Source organism: Lepidochelys kempii, chromosome 8 (assembly GCF_965140265.1).
Source record: "Lepidochelys kempii isolate rLepKem1 chromosome 8, rLepKem1.hap2, whole genome shotgun sequence".
In the NCBI taxonomy this organism is placed as follows: domain Eukaryota; kingdom Metazoa; phylum Chordata; order Testudines; family Cheloniidae; genus Lepidochelys; species Lepidochelys kempii.
In genome coordinates this window covers 61,081,934-61,102,104 of record NC_133263.1, presented here as the reverse complement: position 1 = coordinate 61,102,104, position 20,171 = coordinate 61,081,934, and the positions used below count along the sequence as shown (strand labels likewise).

General features: G+C 39.5%; 1 protein-coding gene across 1 annotated transcript; it reads right to left on the bottom strand.

Annotated features, from left to right (window-relative positions):
* Positions 1-10,173: 10,173 nt before the first annotated feature.
* On the bottom strand, positions 10,174-14,030 carry RGS1 (regulator of G protein signaling 1). Its single transcript, XM_073356719.1, has 5 exons — positions 13,726-14,030; positions 13,228-13,308; positions 12,399-12,460; positions 11,644-11,807; positions 10,174-10,916 (listed from the first exon to the last, which is right to left on the bottom strand). Exons 1-5 carry the CDS (start codon positions 13,824-13,826, stop codon positions 10,731-10,733), a joined length of 594 nt encoding a protein of 197 aa, XP_073212820.1. The 5' UTR covers positions 13,827-14,030; the 3' UTR covers positions 10,174-10,730.
* Between the last annotated feature and the right edge of the window lie 6,141 nt (positions 14,031-20,171).

The window sequence follows — 20,171 nt, the reverse complement described above, 5'->3', positions numbered from 1 at the left end:
ATCTTTACCTTACTTTGTGACACTTAACTTACAAGAGGTATAGTGATGGAAGCCACCAATTTAGTGTCATTTCCTTAACAGTTTTTATACAGGGTGAGAAAACCTGGATTTGTGCTGGAAATGTCCCACCTGTTGATCACTTTAGATAAGCTATTACCAGCAGGACAGTGGGGTGGGAGGAGGTATTGTTTCATGATTTCTGTGTGTATATAAAGTCTGCTGCAGTTTCCACGGTAAACATCTGATGAAGTGAGCTGTAGCTCACGAAAGCTCATGCTCAAATAAATTGGTTAGTCTCTAAGGTGCCACAAGTACTCCTTTTCTTTATACAGAGAGTTACAAATAAGCTTTACCTGACATCTCTGAATATGTCATATGTTGAAATTCTCTTCTTTCAACATTGATTCCACTCTGGTCATTTTAGAATCAAACTTTGAAAGTTCTGTGCAATGAGTAGGCTGCTGTGCCTGTAAAACCCTGTGTGTGTGTGTGAAGAGGTGTATTGATACATAGGTTGGTAAATGTTCCATAAGGGTGGGTAGCTGTGCATGCAGTTCTCATATATATATATATATATATATATATAGGTGTGTGTGCATTTCTGTATGCCAATGTAGATGTTTGCAGGCACTAGGGTCGCACGTGTCGTCTTTGCTCACCTCTTGTACAGGCCTGCGAAAGCTTGGCTCTAAGGGCAAGAGGTTTCCTTCATGTTACGTTCATAGTGGATTTCTCCATTCACTTATATACTAGGGTGGATTAATTTCCTCCTCTACAGGACTCACTGGGTGCAAATCTATTGTCTGTGTCAGTGTTTCATAACTTTTCCTGGTTAGTACCTCCTTATTTGAATTAAAAAAAAAATTGTTGCAAATCTCACATATTCTTACTTTTTACCATATGTAAAAATTGTATCAAAGATAAGCCTACGTCAGATTGTATCAAAGATAAGCCTACAAGATGTTGACAGAGAACACTTGAAGGCTAAAGGTGTGAGTCACTCCCCCATTCCCAACACCGGTTGAGAAATACTGGTCAATATTATGTGGGAAGTCAGACTAAACCGGACAGTCTCTATGGAAAAAATAAATGGACACAAATCAGAAGTCAAGAATTATAACATTCAAAAACCAGTCAGAGAACACTTCTTTGGTCACTCGATTTACAGACCTAAAAGTTGCAATTCTTCAACAAAAAAAACTTCAAAAACAGACTCCAACGAGAGACAGTTGAATTGGAATTAATTTGCAAACTGGATACAATTCACTTAGGCTTGAATAAAGACTGGGAGTGGATGGGTCATTGCACAAAGTAAAACTATTTCCCCATGTTTATTCCCCCACACACACTGTTCCTCAGACGTTTTTGTCAACTGCTGGAAATGGCCCACCTTGATTATCACTACAAAAGGTTTTTTCCCCCTGCTCTCCTGCTGGTAATAGCTCACCTTAAGTGCTCACTCTTGTTACAGTGTGTATGGTAACACCCATTGTTTCATGTTCTCTCTGTATATAAATCTCCCCACTGCATTTTCCACTGAATGCATCCGATGAAGTGAGCTGTACCTTACGAAAGCTTATGCTCAAATAAATTTGTTAGTCTCTAAGGTGCCACAAGTCCTCCTTTTCTTTTTGTAAATTATCATAGTAGTCATTTCTGGCCTGAATCTGTATATCCAGCTAGCTATAATTTAAATGCGAAGAGTGAGATTCACACCAATGCAGAGGACCAACCCACTTAAAGCCTTTAATGGGAGGCTAAAATTTATGCTGAGAACCTTGTGTAGCCCTTTTGCATTGACATATATTTTAGCCTAACTTATCTGCCCCTTCTTCCAGTTGCTATGGCAGAAGAGCTAATGTACTTGTAGATAATTTCTCCATGAAGCGTGGGACAGTACAGAATAGGCACAGTTTCCATACTCTGGTTTGTAACGTAGTGTTTTGGAAGCCTCTGCCACATCTTGGTGTCACATCCCACAGCTGTGAAACCACTAGCAGTGCCGATACTGCTTGTGTTGGGGGTGTGGGTGGGCGGGCAGAAGGAGGTTAGTAACAAATTATGGAATGGATTTGACTCCGTGCATGTACAGATATAAACAAACCCAGAGATTACAAAAAAGTACTGATATTTGATGTAATCAAATCAAGTCCTTAATCTTTTGAACCATTATATTTGCTTCCCTTTTTGTAAATTCAGTGTATCAGCTCTCCATCCAGGCAATATTCCAAAGGAAGAATTCACTGCAAAACACAAACATTATGCCCTGCATATTGGTAAATTACTGGTCTTTGTATGGGAAGAATTCAACATACTATTAATAAATTGTTGAGCTTGTGCCATTTAACTTTTAACTATTGCTTACAGACATTTGATTTTATTAAACAGATTAGTATAGATGCAACTCTAAATCACGTTCAAATATTTCAGGCCTCTCGGACTTTGTTTAAACAATAAGCTTTGTATAGCCTTGCTATAGCAACTGAAATACAGTACAAGGGTTATATCAGTATGACAGAGAGTGCTCTGTGTTTCTGCAGAGTTTATTGCTTACCAGAACACGGCAACGTTACTAAGGAGGCTGCAGTGGGCTGGAATATCTCTGGCATGAGTAGACTTTTAGAGGTGGATCTCCCATGTGCAGTAAAAAAGCAAGAATAATTGAAGTGAAGGATTTAGAGATGTATGAAACACTGGTTTGGTCAGCAGGGGTACATGTGAATGTTTACTTTGGTTATGAGCATTTCTCTTTTCACAGTGAGTTTGGGGCTTGAGCAAAACCCAAATGTCAGTTCAAAATTCTTACACAAAGATGGAATTTCCCTGGGTTTTGTGACTAAATCAGCAATTTTGAATGGTTTTATATACAATTTTGAGTTGGCCCATCCTGGATTGAATTTTTTTTTTTTTAAAGCCATAGTCAGCTTTTGATGATGCTGATTTGAGGCATGAGTCTGTAATGAAACCCCAAACCAGTTGAAAGAAAAGGAGGACTTGTGGCACCTTAGAGTAACAAAATTTATTTGAGCATAAGCTTTCGTGAGCTACAGCTCACTTCATTGAATGCATTCAGTGGAAAATACAGTGGGGAGATTTATATACACAGAGAACATGAAACAATGGGTGTTACCATTGTAAGGAGAGTGATCACTTAAGGTGAGCTATTACCAGCAGGAGAGCAGGTTTTGGGGGGGGGGGGGGGGGGACCTTTTGTAGTGACAATCAAGGTGGGCCATTTCCAGCAGTTGACAAGAACGTCTGAGGAACAGTGTGTGTGGGGGAATAAACATGGGGAAATAGTTTTACTTTGTGTAATGACCCATCCACTCCCAGTCTTTATTCAAGCCTAAGTTAATTGTATCCAGTTTGCAAATTAATTCCAATTCAGCAGTCTCTCGTTGGAGTCTGTTTTTGAAGTTATTTTGTTGAAGAATTGCCACTTTTAGGTCTGTAATCAAGTGACCAAAGAGACTGAAGTGTTCTCCGACTGGTTTTTGAATGTTATAATTCTTGACGTCTGATTTGTGTCCATTTATTCTTTTACGTAGAGACTGTCCAGTTTGGCCAATGTACATGGGAGAGGGGCTTTGCTGGCACATGATGGCATATATCACATTAGTAGATGTGTCAGTGAACGAGCCTCTGATAGTGTGGCTGATGTGATTAGGCCCTATGATGGTGTCCCCGAATAGATATGTGGACACAGTTGGCAACGGGCTTTGTTGCAAGGACAGGTTCCTGGGTTAGTGGTTCTGTTTTGTGTGGTGTGTGGTTGCTGGTGAGTATTTGCTTCAAGTTGGGGGGCTGTCTGTAAGTGAGGACTGGTCAGTCTCCAAAGATCTGTGAGAGTGATGGATCGTCCTTCAGGATAGGTTGTAGATCTTCAATGATGCGCTGGAGAGGTTTTAGTTGGGGGCTGAAAGTGACAGCTAGTGGTGTTCTGTTATTTTCTTTGTTGGGCCTGTCCTGTAGTAGGTAATTTCTGGGTACTCTTCTGGCTCTGTCAGTCTGTTTCTTCACTTCAGCAAGTGGGTATTGTAGTTGTAAGAACACCTGATAGAGATCTATCGGTTGAGTGTCACATGGTTTGGAGCTGCATTGTAAACATTTATTTCATGAAGTTCTAGCCACATTAGCACTAGTATGGCCAGATTTTACTTATAAAATACACAAGGCTTTTTAAAATTTTATTTTAAAGGCTTTATTAAAAATGTATTAATTGTTTCTGGAAATTCTAAGCATATGGGACTGGGCTGCAGCTGAAAGGAGGTGTCTTCTTATAGACTAAGAGATGTTTTGCCTTCAGACCAGAAGCAGCTCTATGAACCACCGGGAAATGTTGCATGGACAGCTGGTGGCATGCAGCCTACAGATGGTGTACCATTGTCCCAGAAGTTATTAATAAGGCAATTCACAAGCAACACGTGATTTGCCTGCACAGATAACAGTTCTGTCCCATCCAAACTGAGATCAGAATTATGATAGCAACAGCCTACAACTTGTATATAAATATTTAAAATGCAGTTATGGTCAGAAAAGAAACGGAAAATGCCCCTTGTATGTATTCAGAGTCCTCTGCTAGGTTTAGTAATAAAAGTTAGCTTTTACTCCTGCTAGCCCTATAGAACTAATACACCTAAGAGAGACTGACATAGATTCTAGTTAATGTTGTGCATCATCAACTAAATCATTCCAGTTGCAGTGTAGCATGGGATACATACTCAGGCAGCTAGCCGGAGACACCTCCTGTGCGTAGCTGGTGTGTTTTTAGTGTGCTAGCTCGAACAGAGGTAGCGTGGGTCAGTCTACCCAAGTTCGGAAGCATATTTCCAGTTGTGGTGCAGCTAAACCCTAAGAGAGAGCCAGTTCTCTCTCCGTTTATGAATCTGTTCTCTCTCCACTAAGAGATTTGATTCTCTTCAACTGAGAGAGAGCCAGTCCCCACTCTAAATCCTGAGGCTCCAAACACTGAGGTTTCCCAATCCAAGAAGAGCCCTTGAGTTCATGTAAGCAGTATTCAGTGACTTTGCTCTCCAAGACATTTTCTTTTAACTAAAATCCTTTATAGACAAGAACCTGGGGTTTGGAACCTTAAAAGGTCCAAAAATTCCAAATGTAAGCAAACAGAGGAAAGAAAGTGCTTTCCCGAAGGTCAAAAATACAAAGAAGAAATCACCACCACACCAAAGACTTAGACAACAAAAGGAAGGGTGAGAACTCCCACTTTGTTCTACAGCATAGGAAAGATTTTTAAAGTCAGTGTTTACTGCAAGGGGGAATTCCATGGGGAATTTCTGTGCTTTGAAGGAAGCCAGAATTCATCTTGGGACCATGAAAATGCTGCCTTTCTAGATTTCTGAACTCCTTTGTAGTTCAGATTTGTGTTCCATGAATCCAGACCATTATCCTTGAGTTGAAATCCCATATTAATAAATGTAACAACATCCATAGATATTAACATATCCTAATTCCATATGAACACAAAGAGAGATTATACTAGAAGTAGGAAAGAAATAGAACCTTATAGTAGCTTAAGGATGGGGAAAAACTTTCCAAAGATCGGTTTCAGAGTAGCAGCCGTGTTAGTTTGTATCCGCAAAAAGAAAAGGCGTACTTGTGGCACCTTAGAGACTAACAAATTTATTTGAGCAAAAGCATCCGATGAAGTGAGCTGTAGCTCACAAAAGCTTATGCTCAAATAAATTTGTTGGTCTCTCAGGTGCCACAAGTCCGCCTTTTCTTTCTCCAAAGATTATAACTGGACAAAGCTATAGGATTTTAATCTGACAACATTGTAACTAAAACTGATTTGATGTGAATTTTAAACTGCATGCTGTCACCTGTAACTGCCAGAATTATTGTTCACACCTTGTGTGTAGTGTTGAGGTCGCTTCACTTCACTTGCCTTACGATATTATCTGGTTTATTGCTTAAAAGAACTAACGTTAAAATCTTTGGTTTGATTCCTTAACTAAGTTTCAGTTCCAAAGTCTAAATCTTTTAGAGCAGGGATTCTCAACTTTTTTCTTTCTGAGGCCCACCAAACTTGCTATAAAAACTCCATGGCCCACCTGTGCCACAACAATGGGTTTTCGTCATATAAAAGCCAGGGCCAGCATTAAGGGGTAGCAAGCAGGGCAATTGCCCAGTGCCCCATGCCACAGGGGGCACTGTGAAGCTAAATTGCTCTGGCTTCTGCTTTAGCCACAGGTGGTAGGGCTCAGGGCCTCAGGTTTCAGCCCCATGCAGTGAGACTTTGGCTTTCTGCCCTGGGCCCCAGCAAGTATAACACTGGTCCTGCTTGGTGGACTCCCTGAAACTTCTTCGTGGCCCCCCCGAGGGGGCCCTGAACCTCTGGTTGAGAACCACTTCTAGAATTACTTTTCTGTACACAGTTAGCAAATCTCCCTCCATTCTGTCTCTTTACAAAGAGACTGTCAGCTTCTGTGAGAGAAATGCCTCTAATTACTTTAAATAAACTCTATTCCCATTTTAACTGAGTTTTGACTTGCACTCAATATGTTAAATTTCTCCTTTCTAATCTATACATTTGAATATCTACAAAAAAGTCCATTCCTTATCTCCTAACCTTATTCCAAGTTTAAAGAGGACTTTCATTTAACAGTTAAAATACTGGCTGCTCAGTGTATTTCAAACTACAGAGTTATCTAATGTGTTGATATGTTACACTCTACAGTAGCCTTCTTTCCATTTTTATATCTGATCATTTAAATTTTACTGGTTTATCTTATTTCAAATACTAAGAGTCCTGTGTTCCTTAATTACTTTTCTGCATATTGCTGGTGTTTGGTTTTTTATATATTATGCAGACTTTGTCTGTGACCATCTGTATCTAAAAAAAGAAAAGGAGTACTTGTGGCATCTTAGAGACTATTTCATCATGTTTATTCCCCCCCCCCCCCCCCACTGTTCCTCAGACGTTCTTGTCAATTGCTGGAAATGGCCCACCTTGATTATCACTACAAAAGGCAACCCCTCACCCCCCCCCCCACCCTCCGCTCTTCTGCTGGTAATAGCTCACCTTACCTGATCAGTCTCCTTACAGTGTGTATGGTAAGACCCATTGTTCCATGTTCTCTGTGTATATAAATCTCCCCACTGCATTTTCCACTGAATGCATCCGATGAAGTGAGCTGTAGCTCACGAAAGCTTATGCTCAAATAAATTGGCTAGTCTCTAAGGTGCCACAAGTACTCCTTTTCTTTTTGCAGATACAGACTAACACGGCTGCTCCTTTGAAATCTATATCTAAAAGTCTCTTATGCAAACTAACTGAATGACAAAAGTATCTCCTTCACATCTATCTCAAGTTTTCTAAACAATTCACTTTGCCTAGAATTCAAACTTCAGCTGTACCCACTACTTGCTTAGGCTCTGTTACTAGCTTTCACCATTTCTAAACTTTAGCCTAACTCCATCAAACCTATAGGTAATTTATTCAGCCTGCCGTGTTTATTGTAATAGTCACAGTGCATGAAGCTATTGTATCATTGCTTTCTATGTTGTCACAGTAACAAGTTTCACAGTAACACAATTTCAAGCATCAGGGTTCCAGAATCCAGGAAAATGCAGAAATGGAGGATGAAATTAGAGCTAAAATAATAAATACCTGGATCAGATGGAGAGAGAGAGAGAAAGATACCAGTGATTAAAAGGGAAAGTCTATAAAATGTTGGTTCATCCAGTTTTAGTGTATTGTGCTGAGTTTTGGACAACAAAGAAGAAACATGAGCAAATGGTCTGTTACACAGAAAAGCAAATGTTGAGATGGAGGAGTGTGTGTAAGCAAGAAAGGCAGAGTGTGGAATGTCCATAAGGTATCCATAGTTCAAAAAAAAAAAAGAGAGTGCAGACTCGGATGATTTGGTCATGTAAAGAGTTGTCCTGACAACTCTGTGGGTAAGAGTCCAACAGTTCAAGACTGAAGGAAAAAGAGGCCAATCCAAGAAGTAGCTGTGGCACATCATAAAGGAAAACCTATCGATATGTGGTGTGATAGAGATTCTAGTACTGAACAGCACTCTTTGGAGGGAGAGGACTTGTAGAGCGAACAGCATTGGATGGGTTGGTACAAGGAAGAAGAAGAGTTGTCACAATAACACACTTGGACTTGGCATGTGTGTCTAAACACTGCTTAATTTCAAGCTATAGAATCATGCTTACCCCTCAGAGTATTATATTCTTAAACCAACAGTAAAAGTAATAGTAATGGTTTTGCTAGATTTTGTTTCAGTTGACGCTACTTTCAATTATATTGTCCTAACCAACATGTCTAGTTTAATCAAAATTGTTTTTCTTTACTTCAGATATTTTAATAATAAATTGAATTTTAGTTATTGTAATCTGGTGCAAGAAGATTATACTTGATATATATAAGTTTAGCTGTTGATTTATGACGATAATGCTTAGCTGCTAGTGAATCTTAATGAATGTAAACAACCTGTTGATGCTATTAGTATCCTAAGTAATTAAATGAATACCGTTGTTGATGCTCAAGCTTTTTTGAATTTTATACTGTTTTATAATAGTCCATTCAATATAGTTTTAATTTACTTTATATTTTAAGAATTCCATGTTAAGAGGTTGCTTTAAGTATTGCTACATTGTATCATTCATTTTATGTACCTTTCTTTCCCTATAGTTATCTCATTTGCATAATCCTTGTGATCTAATTGTTAGTTTCTTTTAGCATTTTTTATTACTTGAATAAACATTTTATATGTTTCAAGTTCAATGGTTTATTTTGGGGCATCCCTTAGTGTATAGGAAGAAGAATCTGTGGTGAATTCTGTGATTTACCCCTTAAGAGCAGTCTCATTAATGAACATAATCAATAATTCCATCCTTTTGATTCGGTTTTCTTGAACTAGTCGTGAGAGAAGCAGTTAATTATTAATTACTATCTAATTGCTTCTCCCAATTATCAATTTTGATGATTGTTTGTTTTTCTTTTGGTTATTTTACTTTGAAAATTACGTGTTGTCCTATTCCTTTGGACCCCCAAAGCCCTTCCCCAAGGGGTGGTACTGTAAACACAGTCTGCTCTCCTCAAAAGAGTGACTAAGGCCGAGTTATTTCTGCTCCCTTTGGCACAGGCAATGGGTGTGTACCCCCTGGTCTCAGCAGTGTGAGTCAAACCCAGAGTCTAAGATTGTGCTGTTTTGGAAAACGGAAAAACTGAAACAGTGAGATAAAAAAGAACTGCGAGGGAGGGAAGCACAAGATTTTATCCTGGGCACGGAGAGAACTCACTGGCAACCGTTTTCATGGTTATTTATTTTCATTATAAACTTTACCATCATGAAATCTCTGAACTCTGGATCCGATAGTAATCGTCTTTTGGAATTACTTAGTAAGATTACGACTTTGATCTTCTGCTTTGGCCCCCTCCCCAGTAATCATTGCCCACTTTGGTGTTCATCTGTCTGTAGCATGGCACATTTTATAGAGCAAATTTAATACAAGATTCAGAATGAAATGTAAATGATCTTTACTGTTAATATTGGTATTATAAATTAGACTCCATCACAGCATCTACCAAGACCCTGTAGCACTAACACTGCAGGGATTTGCTGGTCAGCCTCACCAGTTACTGTCACCTTGATAAGTAAGCAGGAGTGGTCTGGAATATTTAACAATTCAACAATGTGAAATGTGGTGCGAGTTCTGCAGTTGTTCTGCACAGATGGTTTCTCTCATCTCTGTTTCAATAGTTGTTGAATGTCTTAACTGTTAAGGTTGGGGAAGTGCAAAAATGAGAAGGAACTTTAAGCCTGAATCTGATTTTACATTGAGTAAATCAGGATAATCTCCACTGAAGTAAATGGAGTTATACCAGTGTAAAATGGATGCAAGAGAATTGGGCATCTAGAAAGAATTAGAATATTAGAACAAAGAGGTTTCAGACGATAACCGAGATGGCTGTGCTTCAGTATTTACCTCCTTAATTCAGGTGTCAAAACCTTCTTATGATAGAGGAAAAGCGACCATAGAACTTCTGTGCTTTTGTCATGTAACTTTAATTTAGGAATTGCTTGTCATTATTTCACACTTTGCAGTAAATTAAATAGTAAAAATGTGCTACATACCTACTTGCTTAATACATAAATAGTAATATCTAGCTTATATAACTTAAAATAAACTTATTCTCAATTGTCACATTTTATAATACATTTTAATCAATACAATAGAACTGCACACATTTATTAACACTTCATAGCCTGGACAAGTTCTCATTTGGCTTATTGGTCTGTTTTATGCATTTCTGTAGCTAGTACAAAAATTGACAATTTAAAAGTATTTTTTTTCTCCCAGTATCAATTATTTTACCCATCATGCTCAGATAAAGGGTATTATCCTAGCTCTTCCAAACTGTTGTCCGTCCTGTGGGATTTAATATGTCAGAATTCACAGTGGGATACAATTAATTAATAACTATGTATCCAGTTTCAGTTTAGTGGCATAAAGTAGAGAGGATCTCCCCCTCGACCGCCCCCTTTCCACTCTATCAGGCTTGGAAACCTAGCTTGGGTGCCTTCATCTGGTTGGGTTTTATCATGTCTGATAGTCTATCTGCACTTCCTCCAGCACTTCAGAGAATGAAGTTTCCCTTATCTACACTGAGCCCGAGTTGCACAGGGAGCAACCTCTTTGCTGTCGGTTAATTGACATGCATAGTCTACCCTCAGACTTTCCTGGCATCAAACTGCTCACTTAACACTGTTGACCTGAAGCGTGTTTAAAAGATTACGGTAGGCTTCTGATTTCAAGAATCTCGGATATGAGTCCCGCTCCATTAGCACATATACAGTTTTTTGGGCTTCGTCAAAACTCGTGAAAGTTGGGTCTTGAGCCTTTTTAGCTGTAGCTTTCCTTGTATGATAGTCAATATTGATCTAGGAAGAGAAAATCAAACTTTGTTAATATCTTTTAAATACTTTTTGCCGTTATATTTGTCACTGTCTTCCTGAAACACAGACTCTCAGTCTTAAAACTCTGTCCAAGGTTTCTTTAAGCTACAATAATTAATTTATCCTGAAATAGCACCTTTCATTCAAAATTGATGGAACTTAAAAAAAAAATGGCATACAAACACTACACGGGAATTGCCATTCATTAGTGCAATGCAGCCACTTCAGGGATCAGAAAGAGTAACAACAACTTAAGCCAGAAAGTGAAGAATAAAATATCCAATTAAAATTGAAGGAGAATTTTTTGGTAGGATGTAGGCATCTAGTTTGGAATGTGGCCTATGCGAGCACTTCTACTTTTCTCCAAAGTGTCCTTTAATCTTTACGGACCATAAATGATCCAGACAGGTTTCATGTCTCATTCAAGTGACAGCACCTCCATCAGCAGAACTGGCTCTTAACATCTTGTTCAAATCAATACCGACTTAGGGGGAAGAGTGCCACCTGTTGAATCCCCAGCACTACTTTCACCTGATGAGTTCACTGCTCAAGGCAGTATGGCGGAAGGTGACAAAATGAAAACATAAGAACCTATGACTTCTCTTCCTGTTTGATTAAAGATGAATCTGTCCTTGTCTAGCCCCACGTCTATCCCTTGTCAGCTCCCATAATCTTTCATATGTAACACAGTACAGATTAACTTTGTACTTACTTGTTTAGCTGCATCTATCTGAACAAACTCTTCATAAATCTTCTCTGCCTTGTCTCGCAAGTGATCAGACTTGGTTTTCTTATAGTCCTCACAGGCCAGCCAGAACTCAATGTTCTCCTCACTGAATTCTGACTTCAGGAACTCCCTGAAGGCACCTTGACCACCTACAGCAAACAGAAATACTTAATCAATTATAATGTTATATTTATAACTTAAATTGGGGAAGATAAAATAAATACAATTAAGATAAAGGTCACATTGAAGTCTCCTATTATAGTAATAAGATTTTGCTGAAATATACTCTGTGTGTGTGTGTGTGTGTGTGTGTGTAATATATATATTGTGGTGCACTGCAAATGAAGGGTCTGATCCAAAGGCCACTGAAGTCAGTGGGAGTCTGTTCTTTTCTGCATGGTCTGACTTTGGCTCCAAGTGCACACGTAGCTCTTATCCGCATTATTTGGAGTAATGTGGGCATGTGGAATCTGATCCAACCCCATTGAATTTAATGAGATTATTTCCATTTACGTCAGTGGGAGTAGCACTGTGCCTATGGAAAGGATGGGCTGTAAAGTTAAGGCAATATATTACAATAGGTAGCCATGTGACTGTGAAGATGTGAATTACTGAAAGGCTATTGGACATTGTTTTTAGCATTATTCACAGAATGCTACAGCTTCATAGATTTATTTAGTCTGCATGAAAGCTCACTAGATTAACATAAGAAAGTAGTAGTGATCAAAAAATACACTCACTTTGGCTGGCAAGAAGCTTTTCCAAAGACTGGGACCACTGCATCACCTCTTCTGCAGAAAGCCTGTGGTGACCAAAAGAAAAAAAATACTTAATGCAAGAAACAAAATGTTAACTGTTTAGTTATTTTGGTTAATGGCCTCTTAGGAATACGTAAAGAATACAATTGATTATTCAATGTTATGAAAATGCATAGCTTGCTCATAAAATCTCTGGGGGACTCTGCATGAATTGGTTGCATGCTATTGCCCCTTAACTCAGACAAGTAAGAAGCAGCAGGGTTCTTGAAGTAAATAAAAGGAGAATGGAGGGTCTGTGGTGAAAGTCCTGGATTGACCTGGTTTTCATTCCAAGACTCATTAACTTCTTCTGTAACCTTGGGCAAGTCACTTCACCTATCTGTGCCATTTGTTATCCCTCTCTCTAAAATGGGGATGGTAATATTTCTCTACTTCACAAGGGTGTTGTCAGGCTTTAATTCATTAATAATATAAGTGAAGTATTAATGAATAGGTGTGGTGATTGAGCACCACTGAACTGCCCATAAACAATTAAAAAGGAAATGGAAAAAAGGAAAACAAAAAGAATTATTTCAACTCCATTGATACCCTCTGTGTGGTGATGCCCGATTTATAAAAAACAAAAACAAAAACAAAAAAAAAACCTTTTGTAACTAGGAAATTGAAAGTAGTTTGATCTTAGAAATATTTTATGGTTCATCATGTACTTTACACATGAGTGAAAATGTAATAGACTTGTTTGTGAGGACAAAATATGGCAATCTAGCCTTAGTTCATAATTACTATGTATTTCTAAGAGTCCAGTACTTACGTCACATTTCTGGAGTTAGACTTGATGCTAGATTCAAGATGTGGTACCATGGACTTCAAATAGCTTTTCAGATCTGCACCACTGAAACCAATGATCAGATGTGTAATGAATGGATGATACTGGTTAAACACAGTTACAGTTAGGTAGCATTCTGTATGAAGGTCTTAGGACTTGTAAACATTTAGGGCCAGATCATTCACTTCCACAGCTGATGCCAATGAGATACTTATGCAAGTAATTACAAGCAATTGCTCCTTCTTTCCTACCCACTCATTTTTATATTCAACTTATTTAACTTAGGAACTGCTCATCCATATCCCTTTCCATTCAAACCCTGTTATAATAATGTTATCATTTTATAGCATTGAACATGCTATGCAGAATATGCTTTGCTGTGGGTAAACTCTGTGAAATGGCACTAATTCTGAATTCTCAATTTGCTAATGTTAATTTCACTCAAAACACGTTTTCATTTGACAGTAAGTCACATATACTTACAAAGCCTTTTGCTTCCTTTTATGAACTTTGCCTTCTCCAAGCTTGCAATCTGCTTCTTTCAGTTCGGTTGGGTGGTTGTGAGGTAAAAATAATCCTGGCATATTGCTTAGTGTCGATGTGGGGTTCACTTCTGAAGAAATAGTCCTGAGAGCTGCAATTGTCTGCTTGCTGTCTGTGGTGCCTGTTGCCTTTTATTGATCCAAACTGCCTCTCGAATTGGTGTGAACAGATCTGTTTATCATGCAACATAACCGCAAGCTGTGGAAGTTCCCCTTTTTCAGTGCACAGTGACGTGTGTCTTTCAAAAAGAAAACAGACAGCATTCGTCTTGTGGTGAAGACTGAACCGGATGAGACTGGGTCTGTTTTGTGAGGCAAAAAAAAGTCTTAAGTAAAATTTGAAAAAGCACAAAAAAATCTTGTCTACATCTGATTGGTGATTTGAAAAAGTCTGTTATAAGTATGTTTTGGGACTTTTATTAAATGTGCTTCTAGATGTTCCAGGTTCATTTCGTCTAGTTAGAATGCACCTGCTATACTATGGGATGGATCAGCTATATCAATTAAATACAATTAGAGAGATGAGGTGGGTGAGATAATATCTTTTTTTGGACCAAATTCTGTAGGTGAGAGAGACAAATGTCTTCAGGTCTGAAGGTCTCACCTGAAGAAGAGCTGTGTAAATTCCAAAGTTTCTCTCTCACGCTGACGGACTCTGCTCCAATAGAAGATATTACCACACTCACCTTGTCTCTCTAATATCCCAGGTCTAACACTGCATACATTATGTACAATGGCATGTACTGGTGCCACGAGGTAGCAGAAGGTAAGAAGTTAGAAAACATCCTGTGTTAATATCAGAGTTCTGCATCCATAATGTAGCACACTATTTACAACCTATTTATGTTAATTGCACCTTGTGTTAGAATACTGTGAGCAGTACTGCAATATGTTCGTTTATGCTTGGTCTAAAATATGGAAGTGTTTCATACTGGCTTTTGTAGGAAAGGTCTTGAGAGTTGTCCTGAGTAAATTTGATCCAATTATTACATTTCATACCATGCTTTTGTAGAAGCCTAATGCCATATTTTATAGGTGTCTCCATTTCCAGTTGTGTGATAGGGTTATTTCTAAATTGCTGTACCAATTGCTGTTTGCAGAAGGCAAAGTAAACCTATAACACACTGACTGAAGTGATTTGCCTTTGCTCAAAATTCTGTATTTTCAACACTTGGGATTAGGGCTTGAGTCTACTTGCTCATGGTGCATAGGAACTTTGCCTAGTCAGGGGGAATTCTGCAGATTTCATTTAAAAAATGTCTGTAACCCTTATGTTTGTGTGAAGATAACCTTCAGAACAGAACAATGGAGGCAGTGTTGTCTTTGAGTCTACACACACGCTGCCTGAAATATCTGCCTCAGGCCAAAACTGGTGCCTCCATACACAACCTGAGTAATTAAGGAGTGCCTCTGGGCTAGAACACGGGAATAACCTTTGTGGCTTGTATCTCCATTATGTGCGGAAAATGTATGATTGATATGATTCACCAGCCTTGCCCTAAATCCCTGCTAGTACACAGGGAATTCCCATAGAACTGAGCTTCAGAACATACAAGGGCTGTATAACTCTTGCAGAGGTTCCCTTAGAAAACATCTACACTGCAACTGCAACGTGCATTTAGCCCATGCCAGCTGACTGGGGCTTGGACTATGGGGCTAACTGTGGTGTAGAAGTTCCAGCTTAGGCTGCAGCCTGAGCTCTGGGACCCTCCCACCTCACAGGGTTCTAGAGCCTGGATGTCTACACTACAATTAAATATCCCCACAGCCAGCTGCAGGTAGACATACCTTAAATCAGACATACCTTAAGTCAGATCTCATTCCTTTCACTACAGAATTGCACTAGTTCTGCTATTACAGAAACCTCCATGGGTGCAGGGGAGGGGTCATAATTCTTCCCCAAGAGACGTGAGAGTTTCCTTCATTTATCTCTTTGGAATGCTGATTTGGAAACTTCTGTGTGTTTCGGTTGACCCCTGAAAGCTGCTGTCTATCTGGGGTTTCTGGGAAGTTTCAGCTGTTTCCTTTCCTTAAACCCTGCATGTGCTTTGAGCTCTAATTTGTAACTAGTGGATAATGTGACCAGGTTGCCTGAGATCTCAGTTACTGAGAACTTGCTCACCTCTCTGAAATTGCTCCTACAGGAGTGTGGTATTGAGGGTATAGTCTGAATGAAAATTAGGTCGCAGTAGTTGATATAAGCATGCAGATGTGACGTTTGAGAGCTAATTTGCATGTTGAGCGTGTCAGGATGATGGCAGCTCGGCTGTCCTCTGAACGTTGGCAATCACGTAAGTGTTCCGGTCTGAATACTTCCTGTGGTGCAGTTGGTGCTCACATTATCAGGTAAACAATGAAGTCCACAGAGGCAGGCTTATTTACTAAATGCTCTCAAACTCTCTGACCCCATGCAGGGCTAAAAAGGAAGGAAGAGTTGTTAACTTTCAAAAAATTGTTTTTATAATAAAGCCATTTGTTGTCTAGCTGCTGGATTTTTTTTTCTTTAAGTACTATGGGAATTTTGTAGCCTACAAAATAAATGCATCAGGTCAGTATGGGGCCAGGTGGAAACACGTGGAGCCCAGTTTTCAGAAGTTGACAATAAATACCACTTTTGGATACTCAAATGTGCCCTTAGGTGGGTAAATGACTTCTCCTTGTGTTTACTTGCTGGCTTGGGTGTCCAAATGCAGGACTGGGACATCTGACTGAGGTATCCATGTTTCAGAATTGGACTCAGGAGATTAAGCACCAAGCTTGGTCCTGTAAGATGCTTAGCATTCTTGAGGGTGCTCAGAACTTCTCAGCTCCTATTGAAGTTGGTGGCAACTGAGGGTAATCAGCACCATGAAGGAATTCTCAGCACTTTGCTGAATCAACTGGGGGCATAAGTTATAGCTGTGGATGGGTACAAACACAGCACAGGCTTGGTTCTATGGCTTTGAGAAGAGGGCTCAGGCCTGGTATTTGTCTGCTGTCCTTGCTGAGAAAATAAACTAGTTTGTTTATTTTTACATGTCTGAGTCCCCATTCTAAGCTTGGCTAGTGATCGTCAATTTCCCCACTCCAAACAAGGGGAACATAGCAGTTTTGTTATCTTTAGACCTGGAACTTGTTAAAATTGTACCTTTTAATCCTTATTTTGTTTGTTTGCCTATTTTAGAATGCAAGGACCATGTTAACAACCCTTTTACATCATATATTCAACTGAGTAAATAAAGGACCTTATTCTCCTGTTACTTGCACCAGTGTAATTTCCATTGATCCCAATGAGGTTACCTCTCATTTATACTGTTTTGAATTGGGGCCAGTATTTTTTTGTGTGTGCTTTAGTCTATTAATTGACAAATGGATTTAATAAATTAATGGTTAAACTTCTTAAATGGTTTGATGATTCAGACTTGCAGTACTGACCAGAAATGCATTTAAAGTAACCTTTCAGCTTGTCAAGGGCACTCACAGTTGAAATAGCTTTCTTTGGCAAATCTATTCGTTGTATCCAATTTTAAAAAATTTGAACAGAAATATTAATGACCAAGTATGTCCCTGTTTTGTAGCACTGAGCTTTGAGTGCTGGCACAAAGCTGTACTTCAATAACAAGGAAATGAAGAACTTTTATTCTCATTCTATTTTATGTAAAGGAGGCTCAGATGCCATAGAGATGGGCATCAGTGCGAAACCCTAAGATAGAAATACATTGATCATTGCCGATGACTTAGTCTTGCTATTTCATAGTTGACGCTGTGAATTGATTAGGGCATTTCTTTAGAAAAATCCTTGAACCAGTAGCTGGTATCACCATAAAACTACAAGGAATTTCCAGGAAGCTGCAACAGAAACTTTGATGCAGGAACTAGTGAGGAAATAGTTTCAAAATATTTTGGAGATTTTGTGGTTAGACCAACATACACCTGGGGTAGAGCCTTTTCATATTTGGTTTGAAGTGCTCATAATCCCACTTCTCTCTGGTATTTGCCGAGATATCTGGAACCTGGTCGTGGAACTTTTTTTTGTTACACACAGCTGGTCAGCCTTGAGGTGATGCTGGATGAGGGTGCATGCAAAAGAATGATTTTGTCAGTAGCACTATGAACAAGGGCATGATGAGAACCTTAAGCTTTGAGGGAAAGATAGAGTCCAGCCCCCAAACATTTCATTATAGGACTTGTGATACAGCATGGCCAGAAGGCAGCAGCAGAGTGATATAGGAGAGATATGTAAGTCCCAGGATGAGGAGAAGCCTTATTCCCTGTAGAGGGAAGAAAGGTTTCTATAGATTAATTAAAAGCACCTGAAGCTAGTCACCTGATAAAAACCCCCTGCTCCAATCAGCCAGGGGAAGGAGTTGGAGCAGAGAGCAGTTTGGAGGAGCTGAAGTAGAGGAGAGTTTGGAGAAGTGCTGTGGCTGGCTAGAAGACCAAGACCCTAGGTAAAGAGACACCCGGCTTGTGCAGAGAGAGAGGGCAGGAAGCCCCACAAGCTGAAGAGGGAAGTAGCCCAGGGGAAGGAAGCACTAGTTCAAGTGGTTTACCACTATCCCTAGGGCCCCTGGGCTGGGACCCGGAATAAAGGGCAGGCCTGGGTCTCTCCCTCTCCACTAGCCTTCTCTGGGTTACTAGTGGGACAGTAAATACCCTAGTTCAGGGGCAGGAAACTTCACCCTGAACCCACCCCACCAAGAAGAGGAAACGTGGGACCCATCATAATTGTACCGGCAATTTGCCACAGATTCTTGACATTTGGGTTCCAAGTCCAAAAGAAATATTTTTAAATGGTTAAACCACCAAGGTAAGTTAAATGATATAAAATGAATATATTGGAAAGAGCAAAATAGGGTCTGTCAGAAACAGGATTCAGATCTGTGGGGGATTTCATTGGTGTAAATCAGAGTAGCTCCATGGATCTCAATAGGGCTAATCTGATTTTCTCTAAGATGGGTTAAGGATAAAAGGAATAAAGGATGGGTTAAGGATAAAAGGTTGATAGTAGCTAAATAGTCTAATGCAATATGTCAAGTCTTCAGTGGTCTACTAGACAACACAACAAAGAAAGCAGTGGACAAATTGGATCGAGTCCAGAGCAGAGCAACGAAAATAAGTTTTTTAGAAAACATAAACCTATGAGGAAAACTTGGAAGAACTGGGCATGTTTAGCCTAGAGAAGAAAAGTCTCTGAGAGGGAACCTGATGACTCTTCAAATATGCAAGAAATTGTTTATAAAGGGGACAGTGATCAATTGTTCTCCATGTGGTCCAAAGGCAGGACAAGGAAATCTGCTAATTTGCAGCAAGGGAGATGTAGGTTAGATATTAGGGGAAAAAAATAAAATCTAACTATGAGGATAGTTAAGAACTGAAACAGGTTACCTAGGGAGACTGTGCAATCCCTGTCATTGGTGGCTTTTTTTTTAGACACACACTTTCAGGGACGGTCTAGCAAAACTTAGTCCTGCCTTAGGGCGGGGGATGGACTAGATGACTACTTGAGGTTGCTTCCAGTCCTACATTTCTGTGATTCTATAAGAGAGATTCAGAGCCTCATGCATATCATTCACTCCTCTTTGAACTTCTGAGTAACTCTCATTCCCAAGTCACCCCTTTCTGTCTCAGTGTGGTGTTTTTCCTCACTTTTTTTTTTCCAGAGTTTGAATCACTTTTTCTTCTTGGGACTGGAGGGGGCTGAAAGTGGAGATGATTCAGAGCTTAGTCAGTCCAGAGCCCAAAGCAGTTGGAGCTGAATGAGCCTAGAGTGGGTGATGTCATTCCAAGAGCCAGTTGATACATCTCACTGACTTCTAAAGAAATGGGTTTAAAAACCAAATATTTTTCTAAGGATATGAAATGTATACCTTGAAGACTCCTTGAATGACAGGAAAATAATAATGTAAGATAGACGCTGGTGTGAGGGGATGAGACTTCATCTAAGCTCTGCCTCTGTAGATCCTAGCTGGACAGGATATTTCTAGGTGGTGTTTCCTAAACTAAAAATATTGTTCTGATTTAAGCAAGCATGCCTGCTGGAGATTTGTGGGAAATAAGGTGGTACCTATTCTTAATTGTTTTAATTACTTTACCTATGCAAAATTCTACCTTCACGTTCATCTCCAAGGGAAGTATCCTTGCTTCTTGCAGATTCCTTGCGGTGTCCGGATAGAATCCCAGCCTGTTCAGTGATAGGATCAAACCCAGCATCCTTTTGGAATAAACTGAGTGAAAGTTTGTGAAGTGCTTCCCTTCTCTTTATTGCCCTCTTGTGAGTTTGTTCATGACAGAGGTGATTACGGCCTAGATTTTTCATCTCTCCATGCCTCAGTTTACCCATAAAATAATTGTATCTACCTTGTAGGGTAACTGAGGCACCATTAATTGCTGTTTGTGTAATGCTTT